The 23222-nt window shown below is 41.6% G+C and overlaps 1 protein-coding gene across 7 annotated transcripts in view; it reads left to right on the plus strand.

Annotated features, from left to right (window-relative positions):
- The window catches only part of LOC129118551 (SAM and SH3 domain-containing protein 1), a 535571-nt gene that overhangs the window by 487075 nt on the left and 25274 nt on the right, over positions 1–23222 (plus strand). For 5 of the 7 annotated variants that reach the window (XM_077175534.1, XM_077175535.1, XM_077175536.1 and 2 more), the window contains exons 7-10: positions 1004–1116; positions 2708–2809; positions 16910–17042; positions 21108–21943. In XM_077175534.1, coding sequence (XP_077031649.1) covers positions 1004–1116; positions 2708–2809; positions 16910–17042; positions 21108–21943 — 1184 coding nt within the window. The remainder of the gene's footprint in view (positions 1–1003; positions 1117–2707; positions 2810–16909; positions 17043–21107; positions 21944–23222) is intronic. The other 2 variants (XM_077175538.1, XM_077175539.1) reach the window with 1 other exon arrangement.

The raw sequence follows: 23222 nt of genomic DNA on the forward strand, positions 1-23222 counted from the left end.
CTGACTTGGTAAGAGAAATACTGTTCTGCTTAAATTAGAAGGATATTTCTCCTTTCTTTGGCATTTTGTTACTTTGACCTGTTTGCTTTGGGCTTGAATCCAGCCTGTCGTAGTAGAAAACACTACAAGAGGGAGCAGTAAAAGTGTCTCTGGTGACCAGGGCAAATGTAGGCTTGATTCCACTTAAACTGTCAGGTGTCTTTCTCTAGTTCTTCTGCAAAAGATACAGCTATGCATTGCATTGAGTGTTTCTCTTTGCACAGAAAATTTCTGTTTCCCCATGTGTATCAGTTAGCTTCTTATGTTGCAAACAGATGCTTCTCCGTGTCTCTCTGTGTTCAGGTAGATTGTGAAAGATGATAAAAGCCCATTTAGTAGGCCCAGAAGGGACACACTTCCAGTTAACTGTGGTCCTTGCTGGTTCTCGAGGCAAGTTCTAACTGTGCTGGCATGCCAAGCACATAGCAGAAGGAGAGGTAGCTGAGGGTGCAATACATCTGGCACCATGTGCCAGCTTATTGGGTCATTAGCTAGTCTGGATAGATCACAAGCAGTGGCCAGTCCACAGCAGAGAGCTGCAAGGGCCCAGCTCAACATTCCTGAACAGGCAAGTTCTGGCAGCCTATTCCAGTATTCCTCAGGGCTGAGTGCTTGACTTTTCCAGCATTAGCACCTCCCCTTTTAATTCTTGTCTTTCAGGGTCAATAGCCACGTGATGATGGTCAGTTTTTATTTCTCCTTTTTGTGCTTGCTTGCTTTCAGTATCAAAGTAGACTTCATTTGTTAGTTCTAAATTGCTTCCTTTTATTGCTCAGTTACTTTGAAATCAGTCAGTCCTTTGAAAACATACCATGAGCCTGCTCTAGGGACGGTGTGTTTCTGGCCAGCCAGATCCACGTGGCAACAAGATTTTAGAGCACTGGGTAAAATTCAGTTTCAATGTACCCTGCCCTGTGCATGAATTCTTACATGTGCTTAAAATATTTGTGCTTTTTTTGTGCAGGAGAAGATGTCGGTTATGTGGCCAGTGAGATCACAATGAGTGATGAGGAACGGATCCAGCTGATGATGATGGTGAAAGAGAAGATGATCACCATTGAGGAAGCACTTGCTAGGGTATGATACGTACATGCTTCAGTCTCCTTGACAAACATGTTTTAGAACGTAGGATTTATCAATCTGGAGTATTATTTCATTCACAAAACATAGGAGAAAGTGGAGAAGGCCTGCCTGTTTTCCCCATTGCAATAGGTAGCATAAATTAGGTAGGAATTCCTTTGTTTATTGAGAAAAGTGAGATTTAGCTCAACCAGAATTTGATAGCCAGTATATGGTAAATTGAGTCCTAAAAGAATTGCTTCTCTCCATTACCAATAAAAGGTACTAATCAGAGAAAAGATTAGGTGTAGACTTTTTCATTGCAGCTGTCTAAAGTGAGGGAGAAGAATCTCTCTGACTTGTACTAGCTCTTACTTATTATGTTCATAGGTTTAAGTACCAACAGAAATGCTTCAGGTTTTGCTGAGCTTGCCTTACTCAATAAAGAACATATATATTTCTTACTATTTTCCTTTAAGCTAAAATTTTTATGCCTATTTCTTAGCCAAAAAGGAGATATTTTTTTTGCTTATATAACATTCAAGAAAACATATTCACCCATTTTCGACATATGTCATTATGTCAGATGTAAAACACAGATTTTTTTTAATAAGTGGGGTGGCTGTCAAAAGTATTTCTTTACAAACTCTAAATGTTAATAAACTACAAGAAAAAGAACTATAAAGTATTGCATTTGTGCAATAGGGCCAAAGTTTTAATTGCTCAGGAACCAAAAGAGGATTTAAATTTCAACACCTTTGTGTAAAATACTGTCATGGAACACAGGATGTTCTGTATGGGCTCCATTAGAGAAAACATCATTTAGATTGATTGGCAGTCAGATAAATATCTTTACTGACATACTACATTGTGAAATAGATTATTGTAGAATATAAATTTATGTTATTGTCTGAATAAAATATTGCTTAGCTGGAAATCATATGCTGAAAAATGCAAGATTTTAAAATTACTGTGTTGGAATATTGGGAATAGTTTTTCTTCTCTGCTGTTGAAGTTTTGTGGGGTGAAAGGGTTGTACCTAATCTGGTAGTTCATATATGGACTGGTACAGTTTCCCTCTAGTGGTCTGAGCTACTAGCAGCAGCCTTGGTTTTTTAAAATATCAGTTCTTATCCTTACAACACTTTTACTCCTGTAGTAATGGTTTTGTCTGAAGCCTTTTATTGGAGGACAATGGGAGATATTTTTTTTTCTTTATTACAAAGAATGGTTCCTAGTCTTTAATGCAGATCATTTTCTTTATGAAGGAAATTGACAGGTCATTGTGATTTAGTCTATCCACTGTAAACTCTGCCTCTGAGATGGAGACGTATAATTTATGTTTTACCAACAATAGGTCATCAAATTTCAGTATTTACAGGTCATTTCCTTCTAAAAAAAAAAAAAAACAGCAACTCATTTTTCATATTTCCAGTTTTTGGACAATTTATTTTGAATAAGTGAGATGTGCAGTGGAAAAATTCAGATTTTCCCGGATCCACAATGATACAGGGGGAAAGAATGGAATTACATTAACTCTTGCTATTTTAATGAAGATTGATCTCTTCTTGTCACTGGAAAATGTTCTTTCTGTCTTTCCAAATTTCAGCTGAAAGAGTATGAAGCCCAGCACAGGCAATCGAATGCTGTAGATGCTACAGAATGGCCTGATGGCTCTTACTCGACACTTGATGGGTCTTCCAATTGTAATGTAAGTACCTGTCATTGTGACATAGCTCCCTAGTGTCATTTAATATTTAAATTCTTTCATTGCAGTACTGAAATATCCTGATTTACCTGGCAATTTCCTTAATAGCAAATGTATCACTGACCTTGTGATGCTCTGTTCTGTATGCAAAGAATCTTTAACTTGCATTTGAAATCTTCAAAATGTATTGTCATAGACTTCAACAGTCTTATTGTATAATATCTCTTTTTTCTTTTTAAATCTCACGCCTTTGTCACCGATCTTTTGAAACACAAGTTGTCCCAGGCAAAAATCCCCCTCGTTTCAAAATCCACAGAAAATGGCTTTTAGGTCATTTAGAGGGAAGTTGTTGATTCATCAGTAGAATTTTCTCAGGCTTTTCTATCCTTGTTGATACACTCTAGATGAGGAACTGGCTAAATCCTAGCTACCCGCTGCCTTCAAACACTTCTGTCTCTGCATTTGCAAACTCAGAGCCCAGAGTTTGTGGCTTTTGTCAGATCCATAAACAGTAAGGCAGCTTTCCTCCCTTTTTTTTGCTTCTGAGCTGTTTAACTTCTGTTGTTTTTATGGGCACCAGACAGTCTTTGTGTTATGCCATACTGAATTAATTATTTTTTCCTTCCAGATATCTTCATTTTCACTGAGTAGTTTATTCCACTTCAGTTCTCTAATTGGAAGTTCACAGATAAATCTTAGACAAGAACACATTTGACTGTCAAATTCAAGCTCTTTGTAACCCATATAATTGAATCATAGGCTTTTGAGATGATTGGTTGATTTATTTATTTTATTGTCAATGGAATTTCCTGTTAACTGGAGCAACCAGTTAGCTCCTCCTTCCTAAATGAAAAAAGGAATGCAATGTCATTTTATGAGATGTTTAACATATTTGGTGGCAGAGAAAGATTTTGTTGTTTGTGTTCAAAAAATATGCCCATCTTTAGTTACATTGGAGCAGAGGGGAACTGATGTTGCCTTATACTGTGTTCTGATATATCAAAAATGTGCAAAGAATAGAGAAGGAAGGATCCTGACTCTCCTGAACTGATTGTTTAGCCAGCTGAAAGATGACAGATCTTTCCTCATTAGTATTTACAACTTGAACTTTCCCTTCTTTTAAGGCTGTTGGCCAGGGTACCTATAGCATAAGCCCCTCAAAACTCTCATTTACCATGGTCAAATCTCAGAAGGATAATGAATTTCTCTTAAATCTTTTGATAGTGGTTTGTGCTTGTGTTGAATTACTGAAAGCTGTGTGTATCTCTTGAGGACTGAGCATGATTCAGTATTTCTGCCCTAATGGAATGGCTTGGCACCTTTTCTCTAAAGTTGTTTCCCTAAGCCATCTTTGCACTTCGAGCCAACAGCTTGGTTGCCTCTCTCTGATGTTCTGGTAGGATTTGAACCAAATTTCTGCTAACTTCAGTAATTATCTACAGGGATTTCTATTCAATCACTGTAGATAATTCTCAAGACTTTTGCCCTTGCTCCGGATTTTTGTCCCGATTGGCTTTAACAGAAGCTGTGAAACTGCCTGCCTTCAAGGAAAGAGGATCATCTGCAGAAATGAAAGTACATGTTAGAACAAAACTCAGCCTGACTTTTTTTTTTTTTTTTTTTGTGGACAAGAATGAAGCTGAGGTTAACTGGGGTGAAAGACTTTGGGCTGTAATTGACAAAAGGGAAAAACAAACAAAGAAAAGTATCAGATATGTCTAGAGATAGGATGTGTGTTCACTCATACTTTTTTGCCAAAGGACCTCTCTACTAATCTGAAATGACCAGCTTTTGAGACATGCAAAGATGATTCTGTTTTCAAGCCCTTTCTTTCCCAAATGTTTTGAGTTTCAGTGCCATTTGTGTGATTTGTATTCTGCATATTAGGAACCTCAACTTAAAATTCCCCCACTCATTTTATATAGGCCATGAAGCTCAGATGGTCTTCCCTGTATTAAAAATATACTTTTAGGTAGCCCACTGCCCTATACTTACACTAGGAAAGAAATTGAAAATACAAGTCCCTGAGCTAAACATTTCTCATTTGGATTTGAAGTCCTTGGGCAATGATTCTTCTGGTTTGGTTTGCTTTTTAAACTTATTTATTTATTTTTCAGTCTCACAGCCAAGTTGTTACTAGGCAGTTTTTAATGAAACAATGTGATCATTTTGTAAACAAAACAAAAACAAGTTGGAATCTAAGCAATGAGAGAATCTAAAAATGAAGGCAGAATGTCTGGAGTGTTCTAAGGTTTTAAGGTTTTAAGTCATCCTTTCCTTTCAAGTCAGCTGTGCCCACAGCATACAAATAATATCTAAAGTGCATATATCATAAGTTATTGTTTTCCTTTTTAGGAAAAGACCACTTTTTAAAAAAAGCTTTTATAGCTATCATGTTTATGACTACCATAACTGGTGTTGATTTAAAGATTCTCATTTTAAAGATTGATTTGAGGATCCTATTTTCCAGGTTCTCTTCTTTTAAATTACTCTACCAGGAAATGGAAACTTGTGTTTCATACCCTTAACAGAACTAAACCCTAAAGATGAGCCACAAAGGAGTGAGGAATAGAAAGGTCAGCATCCCAAGGCAGGCAGGCCAATGTCATTGCTGTGCTCTTAATTGTATGTCCTGTTTGTTTGTTCTTAAGAAACAAATAAACAAACAAAAGCATTGCCAAGGCAGTAGGTGACCTGGTTCTTTGCCACTATGGAGTAATTAGTAGCTTTCAGTCTCACTACTGTGGTCCCCCTGTTTCACAACAAAATATGTGTTTTCTTTATTTGCTAATGTGGGTATGCAGTTGAAACTGTTTTTCTGTTCAGTCAGATGTATCAAAGCTATAAAAAGCCTCATGATTTTCTTACAAATTTATTTCTGAATATTTACGTTTCATCTCTGTTGCAATGAAGGCAGTTCAAATTAACAGTAGACAAGCTTTCATTGCCTTGTGCCAAGCATTGGGATGTAAAGCAGGTGCAGATTACAAATGGATCTCTTTCTGGATTGTAGATAAGGCCCTATTTGTCCTCGGGAGTCAGAAAGTCCAGGGAAAGAGAGGACTTTAAATTGTATCACATTCTTTCTTTACACTGAGGTGCCTTTTATGCTTCCTAAAGATAGAAGATCATTTGATAACTTTTGGGGGCTGACATTCTCAGTTCATCTAAAATAGGGCTGCTTCATCCTCAGAGCCCTTGCTGGTATGGCACCAGCCCATGCATGAGGAGAAGTCAGTAAATTCAGTGTGGCAGTCAGTTTCTTTCCTGTGCCCTCTGCTAAAGACCACAAATTGTACCACTTGCCATGTTTCATCACAGGAAGACGAAGCACCAGGGAGCTTGACTGAAGTGTGTATCATATGTGTGCTGATACAGACACAAACCACTAATTAAGTTCACTGACGGTTTCTGTAGATGCAAGTTGAATGAAGTTGTAATTATCTCTGAACCCACCTGGTTTGTTGGTCTTATCTTCTGTATTTTGGTTTTGATCAGCAGGTAATTCTTACCCATCCAGGGAACTTCAAGGAAGTGTAGCTGGCCTTCATTTGCAAGGTGCCACAGTGAGCTGTGCCATGCTTGTCTGACATCACCCCACCTACCAGCTGTGCCTTAGCAGCCTCAGGAGAGAGACCATGATATTTATGAGTGGAGAGAACAAAAGCAGCATTTCCCTCCAACAATATAGCCCACACATGGGCAGTGGGGGGGCCTGCAGGGCTGTTTTACATCTCTGCCCTCCCAACACTTGTGTTCCCAGGATCATTACCTTACCAGTAGGAAACTGGCACCCCATTTGGTTTCTCTGAGGAGAGTGGCAGCAGTGGTGCAGACCTGTAAGTGTGCTGTGCACATCTGCAGCTGCCGTGAGGCTGATGCTGGGTACAATTCCCGCCTGTGTTGGCTCTCTTTTCTGTCTTCTATAGATCCATTTTTTAACAGATGGCAGTCCATGGAGTCCACACAGCAATAGCTCTAGCTGGACTGAGACAATAATTTGTTGCTCCTCTACTTTCTTTTTTTTTTTAGCAAGTGGTTAAATAGGAATAAAAGTTGAAAGGCTGTGCAGAATTTGGTTTGTGTCTGCTACAGGCATCAAAGGCAGAGTAACAGATGAGAATGGACCTTGAGCTGTATCATTTCAGTCTCAGAGATGCTGAAGCTGTTGAATCGGGATTGTGTTACCCATGGTACAAACCTGACTCTGACAAATAAGTCTGATATAATTATCTCTGACTCATGACAGTCATTACTGGGTTTGGTTAGTGTGAAGAATAGGAAGAAAAGAAGTAATGAAAGTGTAACTTCTGTAGCAGCAATTACTTCAAGAGTAAATCTAAGCATAATTACAGCAAATCCACATTATTCACGGTTATACTGTATTTCAGTATGTGGATGCTTTCTAAATGCAGCTATTTTTTAAATGGGTTCTTAAAATTTTTAACCATTGTTTAACATTAGTATTGCCCATAATACAGGACTGTTAGCATAAACAGAAAAAAAGTCCTTCTTTTGGTATTTTCAGTTTAATTTGTTTTAAATCAGCAGAGTCAATGTATATTGGGAATCAGCATTGGGTATCATAGAGAGTAGGGTGTGATGAGGTTTGTTTTACTTTAAACAGTACTATTTAATTTGAAACAATGTGAATATTTTGAAGTGTTAGCCCTGGTTTTGCTGTTATCCCAGGACTCACCATTTTTGGTAAGGTTTCTTTTCCATTAAAGGCTAAAGGATAGAAGAAGATTTTTCTGTGTTTTAGCTCTTCTTGGAGTACTTGTTGCTGCCTCCAGGCCCTGCAAGCTCTTTCAAGTAACAGAGGGGAGCTGCTGCTGGGTGTGGCTGTGAATGAATGCAGAGCTTTCATCTTTGCTCCAAAGAATCTAGTGACCCAATTTCTGTTAAGATTTCCTGAAAGGCACTGATGTGCCTCATTCTATTGGGTGGCGTATTTATTATTACTACCCAAATTCCTGTTATACTGTTAGTGCTTAGTAACAGTTATGATGAAAAAGAACCTATAATAAGACATGCTTCAAAATGGTAATGGTGAATTCCCACACTATGTGCCTGTCACAGGAACCTGTCCTGGGAGGTATTGGCTGCCCTCCTTTTCCACTGATCACAGGGACAGTGTCCAACACCTCTGGGTGAAAGCTGGTAGCAGAAGAATTACAGCATATTTTGTTATGATCTTTCCCCTCTATCTGGGCATAAGAGCAAGAATTCTCATGGGTACAGTGATTCAAAAACCTTCCTGAGAGAAATGGAAATCGTCATTACAGTTCCCATGACACAACCCAAAGTAAGGTCAGTCCTGGGGAGTGAATATAGCAAAGCATGAGATCATTGATGTTCTGTATTTGGTTTTGTAGAACACTCTTACGGATTTTCTTACCTATTTTTTTCTGAAATGTTCCAGAACACTTCAGAATTTGCAGGAAAAACAACTGCATATTATTCAGAATAAAACTGTGTTAAGTCTTTAAGTATTATTTACCACACAAGAGACACCTCTGTTGTTATCAGATACAGCTGGGCTAGGTGGGTATCCCTAGCAGGGCTAGACATTGTCACCACAGGATTGTACTGAGCAGCTGGCAGGAATGTAGCCCAAGTAAACCTCCTGCTCGCTGCCAGCAGGAGTTTCTCCTGTAGTTAGTCTGTTGTAAAGTCTCTGAGAAAAATCTGCTTTCTGTCATGACTCAGAGCTTACAGTAACACCCAAGCAGTGGCTGCAGTTGGGCGTGTTCATAAACCACTTCGGTTTGCATGCATTCAGACAAGCCCTGTTGGATTACTTTATTGCAAAATGTTTGGCCATGTGTTTGAAGACGATGGGAGATGGGAAGGCAAATTAATTTAATATTTATTTTAACATACTAATTCACTTTTTTATACCCTTCTTGGCTTTTGGCAGCTGCCTGTTTTTTCTGCTTACTACCTAGAGGGTGAGGGGGTGGTACCAGCTTTTTCCTGTTCTCCATGCATCAGCCAGCAGGAGATGCTATAATCCATATTGTGGTTTCCCTGCCCCCAAGCCTATTAAATGAGAACAAGGCTTTGCTCAGTTCAAAAATTAGAAATTTCAAAACCCACGTGTTTCACTGCCCTATTTGGCAGACACAGGCTGAATAAACTTTCCTTGTGGTACAACAGAAAATTTTAATTGCCCTCTCATTGGTTACCACTTGTGCCCCTTCCCCAGTGCTGGTGTTTCCTTCCTCCTGCTTTGGATGGTAACATTAACAGCCTGATTGTTTGAATGTACCACAGGAATGTAATTTAAGTTACTACAGCCTTCACTAAAGGGTTCTCATTCTTCCTTTGTTTCTCTGATACGAATTTTGCTGTGTTCCATGTATTGCTGTTTCACCCTTGATTTTCCAAGAAGTTGAGAGTTGAATTTCCAGTACCAGTAGAGTACTCCATTCATTAATAGTACAGCCTATGCCAAGTGTAGGAATTCTCCCTGAATCTTCTTAGCCCTGCCAAAACATAAGATTCAGTTGAGAGAGTCATGTTAAAGACTTTTGATTCCATGTATAGAGGAGTCTGCAGGAGAATTGGAAAAGAATGTTGGATTGTAACAGGTACAAAATAATGTAATACAGAGCTTCATTTTGCTACATATACCTATGACAAGTGGTACATGAGTACAGTTGTAATGTCGTTAAAATTAATTATGCTAATCAGTGAGAGAAGCACTTTGCCATGAGGAAATGTGTCTGGCTTGCAGATACAAATGTCAGCAATGTGCTTCTCAAATTAAACCAAAACCTGGAAACAGCTAACAGCTAGGAATTTGCCTAAGCAGCTATTCTTGTATCAAGACAGACCTCCTGGGAGAATTAAACTTTTATGCTCTCGTTACTTGTGACAAATATTTCCCACTAATTTCAGCAAGCAGTGTCATCACCAGCTAATGTGTAATATATCTCTCACCAAAGTAGCCGTTGGATGCTCCTTTGATTTTCTTATAAGTAATCACAGACCAAACCCAGACGTGGTTACCTAGGGGTTCTGACACTGCACATTCTAGACTTGCACAGACCTTGCAATTCATGTTCTTGGAAAAAAGTATATTGATGACCTCTGTTAATTTTCTTTAAAATTTTGGAGGCCGTTATTTGTAACTTCAGGATATGATATAGATTATCACATCTTAGTTTCATGCAGTTTTCTTAAACAGCCTCTGCAAGGATTAGAGGTCTGTGAAGCTTTCTTAATGAAACCCAAAGCCTTTAAAACTCAAGTTGCAAAGCCCCAAACTTAAATCAGTTTCACTCATGGCCATGAACTTTTAAGGGAATCTGGGATACATTTCAAGGAAGTTGCTGTCATGTTTCACTTGATGTGGGCTTGTATGTTATTGAAACTGGAGAACACTAGCTGGTTTTATCTGAAGCTTAGAATTTTCCATAGGGCTTTACATCAGAGTTTTGGGGCTGAAGTAATTCAAGGGTAAGAACCCAGCTACAGCACACTAGTCAATCTAGTTTACATGACCACTCGGGAGTAGAAAAGCTGCGTACAGTCACTACTAAAAAAGTAATTTGAGAAATTGAAAAAGGCTATTTGACTGGGGGGGGAGCTCATTAAAATTAGCCAGCCATCAAAGGAAATAGATGTTTAGTCCAGCTATGATTTCACAGTGTGATTAATTTGCAGTAAATTCAGATAAACAGGCCACTTATAGTGTGGTCCTGATAAAGGAGAATCTTCCCTGGCTTAAAGAGAGTGCTGTTGTGGTATGCCTATGCTGCTGCTTTCCACCCCTGGATAGCAGTGTTCCCAATAAACAGCAGTCTTGGTCCTTGTTTTCATGTGCTCTGAGAAGACATGTCCAAATTCTGGATTTTTTGTGAGGTTTGGGATAAGGTGTGGTTGGTTAAAGGCATGCCAACTTACTTGAGCATCTCAGAGTCTGTTCCTTGGGAAGGGAGATCAGAGCGCAGCCTAGGCAGAGAACTTTAAAGTCACACTACAATACTTCATAAAGCCACCACTTCTGGACCATTCTGAAAGCATTTCTCTTTCCAGCTCTTATTTACGTTCTTTTCTAGCACTGAAACTGAGGGGAAAGATCAAAAAAAAGTATCTAAGTTCACCAAGTTATAAAACATTTAAGCAAGGTTTATTTTTCTTTCAAATTAGCCCTTTATAAAGGGAAATTCTCCAGGGATTTTTGTCAAAAGAATTAAAAAAGAGAAAATAAAAAAAGCCTGGTAAAGGGTTTAAGTTACATTTCCTATAGACACAGCCTCCACTCTAGTGGTGGTGTTTGAGGGTCACTCTTCGTCCTGGCTTTGGAGAGATTCTCTGTATTTTTTTCTTTCACTGAAATTCCATAGACAGTAATTAAGGAACTGGAGGCCAGCAAGAGGTCAGCAAGCCTTCGTCAGTGAAAACAGGGATTGTTTGCCATGTACAACACTCCCTTTTTTCCTTGTGATGAATAGAAGATTTGCTTAGAGCTGATGACTTATGCCTTTCTTGCAAGTTATGCAGCTAGCGAGTAACGGGGGGAATCAATCAGTGAGCAGAAAACAGCTAATTGAGTCCAGCATCGCGCTTTCTTCTTCTTTACATATTCAGCACTGGAATCGGAGCCAGTTTGGTGTCTGATAATGTAACTCGAGAGAAGAAGCATTTTGTGTGCAGGATTCAGAGCAAATTCAGTACTTAAGAAGAAGTGTCTGCTCCTAAATTTTAGGGTTACAAAGCTGACAGCGGTTGAGGACTCGGGGGAAAATACTCGAAACTGAGCTTTAGGCCTATAAATGCCGAAGCTGGTAAGTGACTGAGCGTGCAGCATGATGTGGAGAGGATGTGCCTCCTGTTTCAGAGAGGGAGAAAGAGAAAAGGATTTTGTGGTTATTCTTAGGCACAGCGCAGCATGCATAGCTTTTCTCAGCTTTCCTTTTCCTTTCCTTGGGCTTTTAAGTTCTTTTCTGTTCTATTTTCCTGTCTCTGACTTTATCCAGGCATCTTTAATAAAAAACTTTTTAAAGTTAGAATGGTTGGGATTTTTGGCAGATGGAAAGCCTGTTAGAAAGAAGAAAGGACACGTGTAGCCACATCTCCTAAAGGGAACAGCAAGATCTCTTTTAAAACCACATTTACTATAGAGCTTGTAGTTCTGAGGTGAGCTAGCCAGGGCTGGGGGATGTGATGTGTCTATGAATCTAAATGTGGTTTTTTGCCCCACTTTGCTGAATAAGAATTGTCTGATAGCGAAAAAGAATTGCAGCTTAAGTTTATGCAGGTATTAAAAGATTTCCTTTTTTCTTAGATGGAAGGTTTAGTAGAGATTTCAGTTTGGGGCTGAATTATTACTGGGCATAAAGTGAACTGTAAAATTTTAACATCTCTCTAAATGGCTTCACACAGCTCATGTAAAAGTCATATATGTTTGGGTTTTTTCTGGAGCTGAAGCAAATTAATCAGTTTTGATAGCTTTAACTGGATGTTGTCCTAGTGTTTCTTACACATTTTTATTGGGACATGGCTACCAAGCTTTGCCTGTTTTTTAAGGGCTGCTGCTATAACCCTGAAGTGTTTCCATAGTCCTGTTGAAAGCCAGCTACTTACTTCTGGTTTACATTTTGCCATTTAATTCCAAGAACACTAATAAATGTTAGTTCTCTCTCTCTCACTCTCCCTTTCTCTCTGTGAAGCACTAATTCAAAGAGGGAGGTTAAGATTGTTATTTCTGTGGCGTGTGAAATGGGCCGGCTGCTAGAGAGCAGCAGAGCAAGGCGTGTGTCCTGCCTCCCGAGCAAGCAGCAGCAAAGAGCCTGCGTGAGAAAAGCAGGAGAGAAAGCAGGAAGGGTGCCAGGAGTAGAACTGTAAGAGCTCTTAGAATGTCAGAGTATCTGTGCTAGTTTCCTATTTGTTTCTGAACGTAAAGCTCTTCACTTTGATCTTACATATGAGGTGATGCAAAGCGTGGCCTTTGGGGGTGCACAAGTTGGGAGTTTTCCAAGGTGAAGGGAGGCGAGAGGTGGCAGAGGGGATTTATTTCTTCTGGATTTGAGAGCATCTTCATTGTTTGTGACCACATTTGTTTGCAGTGAAAAGCTGAGCAGTGGGTATGGGCCGTGGCCTCTCTGTAGTTTTCCAGCCGTGTGGTACGTGGTGCCTGCAGTCCTCTGCATGCAGTTCTTGGTATTTCCAGATGCTGTTAATATATTCCCCGTTTCCCTGCAGTCCTTCGCTCGTTTGTGCAGCCAAGCTGTGCGAGCTGGCGGGTTTCCGCGCCGTGAGAGCATCGCAGATGCGGGATGCACTTGCTCCAAGGCGCGGGGAGGGCGGCTCCGCCCAGCCCGCCCCGCCAAGGGGCCCCGCGGGCTGCGCCGCGTCCCCGGCAGCCCGGCCGAGCCCTGCGCTCCCTTCAACCAGCGCAGCTCTGTGCCTCGGCTTTGGCCAATTCGCTATGGTTTAGGGCTGTGGAGCCAGCTGTCTGCAATCTGATGTAATGTTGCCCTGGAAACCAGAAATGAAACACTTAAGCATTCACCACAGAATTACTACATACAGCATTAGCCAAAGTAATTAAAAGTTGAGCCATATGGGCTTTCGGATGGAAAAATTTGGAGCAGAGGAGATGGAAGTTAAGTTGTTCCTATTTGCAGTGCTGCAAATCTGTTTGTTGTCCCCTTGAGGGCACAGGGAGAGGCCTGCCTTGGCTGTGCACGGGGGGACAGGGAGCTGGAGGGGCTCTGGCTGTTTTATCAGCACATTAAGGACAGCGAGGCTTGGCCTGGTGGAAGAGCCATGTGCCAGGGCCAGGAGGCATTGGTGGACAGGGCTCAGCATGGATTCCTCCAGTGGCGGAGAGCCTGTCTGTGGCTGAGCATCTTGCAGACCCATCCCCTCCATAACAGACCACATCTACCCTTCTGCAGGGCCGCAGCACGCTGGAGTGCCCGTGAAGGGGGAAGAGAGCAAGAGGGGACTGGCAACTGGCTACATCCAAGCTTTCTGCCAAGGCCTTGCTGCTAGAGCTGCCCAGGAAGCCATTTGCCCAGCCTGCCATGCTTTGGGGACACTGGGGAGCTTTCCCATCTGAAGTCTGGGAAAGCTACCAAAAAAAGCAATTCAGTCACCATGAAAGAGGGGAGGGTAGAGTGGGCTGGGGAAGTTCAATGATTTCCAAATATCTTGGTTATGGCCTGAATGCTTTACATTTCTGTTTTCTCTTTAATATTAGCTGAAAAAGAAAGCATTGCTTGAGCTGGAAAATTAAGCTGTTTCCCGTGTGCCAAAGTGGAAACTTTTGATAATTCCAAGGCCTTTCTAAAAAGTTGATTCAAAACAGGAAGTGAAGAGTAACCCTTTTGAAAATGCACTCATTTTCAAGGAATTGGCGTTATTTGACAATAAAGTTTCCTGAGCAGCACCACTGGTGCAGTCGCAATTTTTAGGCCTTTTTGCATAAACTTATTGTCGATCCTTTTTCACTGTAGAAGATTTCTCTGTCACATGCTACCTGGTATGATAGGAAGTAGGATTCTGGAGGGAGACTTTGTCTTTTATCTATCCATAGAGCATGACCTGTTCTCACCTACCTGCAGAGCACAGGGTATAGAAAGGATCTGTTGCTGCTTGTGGAAGACCCCGGCTCTAAAGGGTGCTAGGAGTCCTGAAGCATTGGGGAAAAGCAGCTGGCACCAAATTGTGATTGGACTTTATTTATTTTGAAGTATGGTGAGCACCCTCTATACCACCCACTCAGGTTTGATGTCAGTACCTTGCACTGAGGCTGTTTTGACACTTGCTCTTGCTGTGGTACTTGTGAATGCAAGTGTCAGATGTTTTAAAAGCTCTTTCTTTGTTGTTGTTGTTGTTGTTGTTGTTGAGCCTTCATAACCCTGAGGGGGCACAGTTCCTTATCAGGTAGATATCAGTGGTGCAAAGCAGGACTAGCTGTTTATTCTTCAGTGAAATCCTGGGTGGGAGGACCAGGCGTGAGCTGTTCTCTAAGTCTTACAGAGCTCACAGTTTCAAAAACAGTAGTCTTGCAAACTGAGGGTGTACAAAAAGTAATGATGGAAAGCAATCCCCTAGAATAATTGCATTTAAAATAAACATATATTGAGTGCAGAATGTGCATGATGGTTCCTTGCCAGGATGCACTTAATGGCCCAAGAAGTTGTGACTGAACTTCTTGATTACAGTCAATAATCCATTCATCATCTTATCCAAATGTGTCTGTCTTGTTTGACATATCACTAAGTTGTCCTAGGCATAATCTCAGATTTAATGCTCATGGAGTTGCTTAATTTACTTCATGTAAACAACCCGGGTACTCTTTACAGTCCTATTTTTCCCAAGGAAGTTTATTAATTACCTAGCCAGTCTACAATCATTTGTGCAATTCTTGGATGATGTATTGACAATTCCTACTGCCATATGTGGTCAGTTTGGTATTCTTCCTTATTTTGGAGTAATGCAAAGTTCGTGGGAAGTGGATGGACAGTGCCCTTACAGAAATTTGTTGTAGTTTGCTCTGGTGTGGTTCTGGGGCCCTTGTGAGGTGCATGCCTGGGAGGTAGGCTTTCAGAACTGCCCTGGCTCTGTCAGGCACTGTGTGTGCCTTTGGAAGCATTCCAGTGCAGCTGCTAATTGGTGTCCTGCCCCATGGCATCTGTGTTCAGTACCTCATCCTGGTATTTAAGTGCACTACAAAAGTAGAAAGCATTTTTATATTTGGCCTCTCTTATTCATCCTCCAGATAAGCAGACAGAATTTTTGCTGGGAAGAGAAGGGGATGGCTTTTTTGTTTGTTTGTTTGTTTTTACTTGGCTTGCATCTCTTGGGGATCTTTATTTTTAAAAGTTTAATTAAGGAGAAGGAGAAAAAAGGATGAGTACACTGTGGAAACCCAGATAGCTGCACTGACAGGAAGTTGCATGAGGGTTTTTAGAGCTGACCATTAGGAATGCTGTGAATTGGCTGGGACTGTGAGTGCAAACAAAGTAAGGTATACGATCCATACCGCACTCCAGCTGGAGCCTGTGCTGTGCGCAGGAATGTGCAGCGGCGCAGGATGCCAGGGCTGTCCTGGCCAAGCCCGAGAGCCCTGCTGGCCTCCTCTCCTCTCCCTTCCCTGCCCTTCCCCCCGCCGCCTTCCACATTCTGAACTGATTAAAACAGAGGAAGTAGCACGTTGAACATTGGATCTGGCTCGAAAATCGAAGTTGTCTTCTCGTTCACAAGGAATGGATTGTTTCAGCTTGTTGTGTCACTGCTGCTGGAGAGAAGGGAATTTTTTTTTGTCTCTGTAATGTTTGATACTTGAGGGAAAACAGCTGGAACTGAGCATACTGGATCAGATGCAAAACGAAACGGGATGCTGGGGAATATGGACTGCACTGTATATCTGAAAAGGTCAGAGTTTTCCCTTGGTCAGTGCTGGAGGAATGCTCTGTCCATCTTAACTCGAGCCTCAAGAGCCTTAAGGAGGAGTGTAAGGAACAGGGAGGAGGAAGGGAAGATTCTGTAGCTGTGGCAGTCTGTGAGTGAGGCAGATGAGGTCTCCTCCTTCCTTTCCTTCCCATCCCTTTCTTGTGCTGCTGTTTTTGATTTTCTGGGAAGACAGGGGGGAAAAAAAAAGAGAAGTCGTCAGTGACAGCTTCAGTTTGGAAAAGCTGTTTATAACCAGGTTTAAATAGCGAGTTCTGAGATGCCAGACAGACCAGGGACTGACTAAACCACGGGAGCATAACTGGTATGGTAAGAAGAACGCTGGAAAAGAGCCCTGCTTGAAACATACTGGAAGAGGACGTGGAAGTAGTTATTACACAATGCATATGAAGAAAGACAAGGGCAGGAATGCATTTCGGTGCCTAGGATCTTACGTTGCACAGATTTAGAAATCAAAATGGTATGTCATGCTTTCAGAAAAAGGAAAAAAAAAAGAAAGAAAGAAAACCCTCAATAATTTAAATGTTTCTGTCTGACCCAAGCTGAAAATATAACACCAGTTACAGAGCTGCATTGACGCAGCGCAGCAGATGAGCTGGGTTAACTTGACTTGAAGGAGCAAGCCATGGAACTGCTGCTTTATTAATATTCCCTTTGTTTCTTTGCCAGTCAAGAGAACAATCCGATGATGAAACAGAGGAGTCGGTGAAGTTTAAGAGGTTGCACAAGCTGGTGAATTCTACTCGCAGAGTCAGGAAGAAACTCATAAGAGTTGAAGAAATGAAAAAACCCAGCACAGAAGGTAAAAAGCAACGTGGTTAAAACTGTTTGTGTAAATTCATGTTTCTGTTGACAGGGGACAGAAAGTGGAGGGTTGGGGGAGGGAGGGGTGGAGTATTCATAAGGGATGGTAGGAACAACTGCCCTGTCTATTGTGCATGCCTTAAGTTACTGAATTTTTAGGCTTTAGAAGGAGGGAAGTGACAGCCTAGAATGTGGTTACTGCTGATCTGGTATTCTCAGAGCAGTGCTGGAGAGCCCCTCATTAAGAGATTAGAAGTTGGCTTGTTTTATGCCCCATGCTGAGGAGGGAACGAGCCTGGGAGCAATCCCAGCCAGCTGCCCCACAAGCTCAGCAAGGAGGTAAGTGGAGCTATTACCACACTGCTCCCTCCTCCCAGGCCCTGGGTGGTGCACAGGTGAAGCTCCAGCTCATTTTGGGAGGGTAGCAGCTGGCTGGTGGTGCAGTTGAACCACATGGCATCACCCTGTGGCAAATATACAGAACCTCTTTCAGACATTCTTGTGGGATAGAGGCTGCATCGTGGCTTCTACTTCCAGGGGTTTCTGTCTGCAATTTGGCATCTAAATGAGCCCTGCTCCCTACAGAAAGGGGGAGAGAAGGGAGGAGGAGGAGGATGGGGAAAGGGAAGCAGAGTTCAGGCCCTGGGAACACGATGCTGCAGAAATTAACTCCGGATGACCTGTATGCATGTGTGAGCACTCAGATTAATGGAGCCTGATCCTCAGGAGCCTCTCTGCACAGCTATGCTTGAGTCCTCACTGGAATTGTGGGCACCTCTCTATGTTGGTGGCCTTCCCGGTGTCACATGTCAATTCCCCTCAGCTCTGCAGTGAGCTGAGCAGCATGATAATTCTTCCCTAGTGCATTTAAGGAGAACACGTGCATCTTGCGTATGTGGCAGGAAGCTGCTGGCAGATCTGTGATCTAGCCTGCCTCTCTTACATTATGGTTGGTGTTACTGGCTGGTGTGAAAGGCACAGCCTGTCTAAAGCTCTGGAATGGGCAGCTGTCTCTGTCTGGAAAAGTTTTATCACTTCATATGGTGAGCATAAAGCCCAGATACCTTGGAAACAAAGATGAGGATTTTGAGATGGGACAAACAAAATAGAACTGGTTTTCCACTGCTCTGGGGACAGATGGCCTTCAGAGAAGCCTGTCCTACCTCCTCCTTCTCTCCCCAGGGGTCTGGGAAAAGCTGCAGGGAGCAATCAGGAGGAGGCTCCAGGGATGGGAGCAGACATAGGAGCAGGCAGCACAGGGACTGCTGGGCATGCAGATGCCTTGCTGCAGTTGGACCAGACTTTCTCTTCAGCATGTTACTCATCTGTCTTGCTCTCTGTCTCCTCTCTTACAGTGCTTTACCTCCTTACTTCCTTTCTCAACCCTCAGTCTTTCACTTAAGTGTGCCACTCCTTCCAGGGCTTTTATTTCCATAGAGTTTTTCCACCCCTACCCCTGCAGAAAAAACATTGAACTAGCAACAGTATTTAAAAAAAAAAAAAAGTTTGTTCTCCTTCCTTCTTTTCCTATCTGCTGTCTGTCTTCTCTAGCTCTAGGCTTCTCTGATTAAATTATCTGTAACTCTGAGTTTGTACTTTATCTATCATTCTGGAGTTTCACTGTAGATTTACTCTTTGAAAACTTGAAAGCAGAACCAGTTATTGCTAAATAACAACACAGATTACATATTATATATATTATAACTTCTGTATAACTGGAAGGCACCCTAAGTAGCCAGGCCTTAGCAGTAGATATCTGTGACTTTTCTTTCAGGAAATTGGACACCCAAATTTTCATACGGTAAATTAGAAGTGCTTCATAAACATTGTCCATCCCAATCTCTCATAATACAGGTCTGTATTCCAATTGGATATGTCAGAGAGCCCTTTGACAGGCTATGCAAGATGACAAAAAGTAGGGCGGTCAGGTTTGGGATTGCTGTCTGGCCTTCCAAGTTACCTGCAGTTGACTGGATTGGTTTTTGAGCTGTTTGCTATGGTTCGTTGAATCCGTGTTACGCATATGAAGTAGTGTGAGATCATAGGTGACTAGGTTTTGGGGAGTCGGCTATAATATATGATTGAGTAACATCATTAAAGTTTAAACAAATTCATTAAAGTTCAACAGACTTTAGTATAGTATAAGAGCAGACTTATTTTGAAAACTGACACGTAGTTTCCTGGAAGAAAGATCCTGCAAAATCCTACTCAAAAATTTCTTCACAAAGAACAACTTTGCTTGAATTTCCCTTATGAGTTCCTGTAGATTTTAAAGAAAAGCACACTAATCTCAGACTCTGCTCCCACATTTTTATTACTGACTGTGTTATCACAATGAATGTACATTTGGCCAAGCTGATACTCACTAGAATTTGCCAGTATCTGAATCCATATGTATTTTGTCTTAATCTGCTCCTTAGTGAGCCAAATAACTGAAACTTCCTAATTCCTGGGCACCATTCTTATATAGCACTTAAAAATGCATCACATCTACATCTGTGTCATTATGGCTTTGTGTCATGGACTCACTCCAAATAACATCTGTTACAGTGTTGACACACAATGCATATTTTACAAGCTGTTTAAAAACATATTTACTTAGTGGACTAAAATTGTTTATCAGTACATACTCAGTCCCAGGAGAAAGTCTATTTTCTGTTCAAATGAAGATGTAGAGGGGGAGAAGCACAAGCTGGACAGTCCAGGGAAAGTGGTGTCAAAACAAGACTCCAATCTACAGACCTAGCCCAATAAATTTCTAAAGAGTGAAAGTTGCATGTCAGATGTGATCCACTAGCCCTTCAATGTCATGATGATCCTTATCGTAGAAAAATAGCGTCTAAGGTTTCAACAAATGTATTTTAAAAATGTTTTGCCAACAGAGTGAACTGAAGGTGAGGCAGGAATCCTATACAGGGCTGCTAATCTGTCATTGTGAAAGGTTGAATGAGCCAGTTTAGTAAATTGTAGGTATTTTGGTAACAGTTCAAATTTTACTCTCCTGTAAGACTGTGGAAGCAATCAAAGATGAAGGCAAAGTTACATCATTAAGACATTTATTTTAGCAAGAAATAAATACAGCTATATTTGTGTGTGTATGTGTGTCTGATACATATCTAGGAATGCTGTGGAATTTGTCAGGGAGACAGAGGAGGATGTGTACTTTTTTTACTCTAACCTTGTTACTGCATCTAAAACCTGTGCCTATACTTTGCTCAAAAGAAAACACCAGAGAAAAGTTTCTTATATGATAAATGTTAAAAGGAATTGCAGTTTGAAGTTCTTTATTTTCTTCTCTCAATTCCAAAAAGGAAACCTGGCTATCCGCCCATGTCCAGTACTTATGTTGCAAAATATTCCTGTGAAATATTTTCTGGAAAAATTTGGTGAAAACTAAGTGTTTCTTTCATTACCAGGACACTGTTGAAATTGGCACATCTGCAGTTTGACCTACTTCTTTGTTTTTGCATCTGCTAAATAAATTCTGTGCGATTAAAACTGGTGTCTCTTCCCCCATCAAAACCCCTGGACAATAAATTTCATCCTGGAGTTCAGCTCCATAACTTTCTGTGAAAAATACTCCTTTCTGCAGCCACAGGAAAACTAGGCATTGGAAAACTGGACCTGAGGGGTACTTGTTTGGGTTTTAATACCTGGGTGTACTTCTGACCTATTGTAAGCTCACTAGAGCTGAGCATCATATGCAAGTAACAAAAGAAAAACAAGAGAAACAGATCCCAGCTCCAGCTTTTAAGGGATTGTTAGTTGGAGCATCTGTGGTCTTAGCTACAGATGAAATAGAGAAGCTTAAAATAATGATGAGATTACTTACAGAATGTTGTCTTCTGTCTGTTAACTAATCCCAGCATTCTGACTTCACAAATGGAAGGAGCTGCTTCAGGTTTATCCACTCAAAAATAACTTCTGAGTAATTTACTTCAAAAATAGTTTTCTTCCAATTGAAGTGGTTGATATCTTGAATAAATACAGTAAGAATCTACGGGGAAACCTCTTAGAGAATTACTAACAATGACAAGCATTGCGCTGCTTTTGTCCCCTGCAGGTGTGGAAGAGCACTCACTTGACAACTCTCCTATACTGGATGACAGATCAGCACTTTACTCTGGAGTTCACAAGAAGCAATTCTACTTTGACAGCTCCTGTGAAAAGCAGCCAGAGGACGACTCGGACTCACTCACTACTTCTCCCTCATCCAGCAGTCTTGATACGTGGGGAGCTAACCGGAAGCTGGTGAAGACCTTCAGCAAAACTGATAGCCGTGGCCTTATCAAGCCTCCCAAGAAACTGGGGACATTTTTCTCTTACCCAGAAGAGGAGAAGTCCCAGAAAGTTTGCCGCTCCTTGACAGATGGGGAAATGAAGAAGAGCCTTGGCTCACTGAGCCATGGGGTAAGTACAGAAAGCATTTGCTTTTATGACAGCAACAGGCACAAGCACCATCTTCTGGTGTCCCTGGAGGAGATTCAGAGTGTAAGGAAGCAGATCCGATTGAAGAAAATGGATACTAACTATTCCTGTTCCAGAGCTTTTCTTTGCCAGCGCCCTGCTAGGAAAGGAGCATCCCCCACAGCTTGCGACCTGCAATTGCTGCGGCACAAAATGAAAGGGGGTGGAGGTTGTGGCTTCCCAAACAGAAGGCTACGAGGGCGCACCTCTGTCAGCGAGTTCAATATCACCTATGTGGTGGAGAGAAGCCTGTACAGTCACCTCAACCTCTCACAGCTGGTGCGTCCCGTTACTGACAGGACCCTGAGCAAGGCCGACAAGCAGGACCTGAGGAGATGCCTGCTGGAGGAGGATGAGGAGGCCAAGAGGAAGTGGGCTGCCACAGTGGATCGCTGTACTAAAAGGGTTCTCTTGAGAATCCACCAAAAGTCTGTGAGTCAAAGAGTTGCCATGAAGGTGGTCTTCCAGTTTCTGTGAGGTTGCAGTGAACGCTTTCTGCTTTGTACTTTTAACTAAAATTCAGTGCTTCTGCTTTCTTTGCCAATAGAAACTCTTAAGCACTGTAATGCAGGTATAAGGGAAGAGCTTGATAAAATCTGGTCAGAAAAGGGTTTTGTTGAGTCTGCCCTTTCTGTGTGTACAGAATAACTCAGTGAGAGAGAGCAAGTATGACAAAATTCTGCTTTTTTAATTCACCTAGTGCGGAAGTAGAGATCACCAGTGAACAGAGAAGGTTTGAGATGCTACAAATATGTTCTTTGTGATGCTTTGGAAGTCAGTATTCTCTTCAAGGGGTACCAAGAGATGAACAAGGTTTTCAGAGTAATAGAGTATTGTTACTTAACTGAGCTCTATTTCTCTTCAGCTGTCATTGCCTTAAATTGGCCCTTCCCTTTTCAGATTGCATCTCATCAGTTCACTTGCCCAGTCAGTATTCTCCCTTACATACACAGCTGCAGAAAGATAGAGAGTTCGGCATTAGGTAGTCACTGCCCTCCTGCTTGCTGCTCACCACCACCAGAATTGTCACTGCTGCTTCTTCTTTCTAGCATGGAATGAAGGTGGTACTTTCCCTCAGAGCATTACAGAAAGGGAACAAGGGGTGGCCAAAAGAGGAAATTGTGCTTACAGCGAGAAATGTAAGTGATTTGAACACTCCAGAGGGATCCAAAGCTGCTTTTTGAGTATATGACCCCATTTTGACAGTTCCATTAACCATGATTCTGAGTTTCCTAAGAACTTGCCTTTGGTGCCAGATCTCCAAAGCTGAGCCAGCTAGTCTGTTGTGTAGTTGACAATGTTCCCTACTTTAGTGGATGGAAACAGCAGCGCACCCGTAACATTAAGCAAGATATTCCAGTGAACAATACAGTAGAAACAGCTCTTCCTCCTAAATAATAGATTTTTTGTTTTGAGATGTCTCTGCTTAATTTCTTCTGGTGTAAGGTACAAGAGTGACAGCTGTGGTCTCCTTGAATAGCCTGTGGGAGGTGACCAAGTCCTCATGGTTCACTTTTTGCTCTTTGGCCACAAAATACAGGGGGGGTTTTCTACCCAACACCATGAACGTTCTCTCTTGGCGGCTTTACTGTTCCTTCTGCATTGACTGCTTACCCTGCCTCTCACAGGATACTGTTTATTGCTACAGACATTGTACTCAGATGATGTTGTTTTCCTGTAAGGATATTGCAGTTTTAGGAGAAACCTTGTT

The sequence above is a fragment of the Agelaius phoeniceus genome, chromosome 3, assembly GCF_051311805.1.
Source record: "Agelaius phoeniceus isolate bAgePho1 chromosome 3, bAgePho1.hap1, whole genome shotgun sequence".
Classification (NCBI taxonomy): domain Eukaryota; kingdom Metazoa; phylum Chordata; class Aves; order Passeriformes; family Icteridae; genus Agelaius; species Agelaius phoeniceus.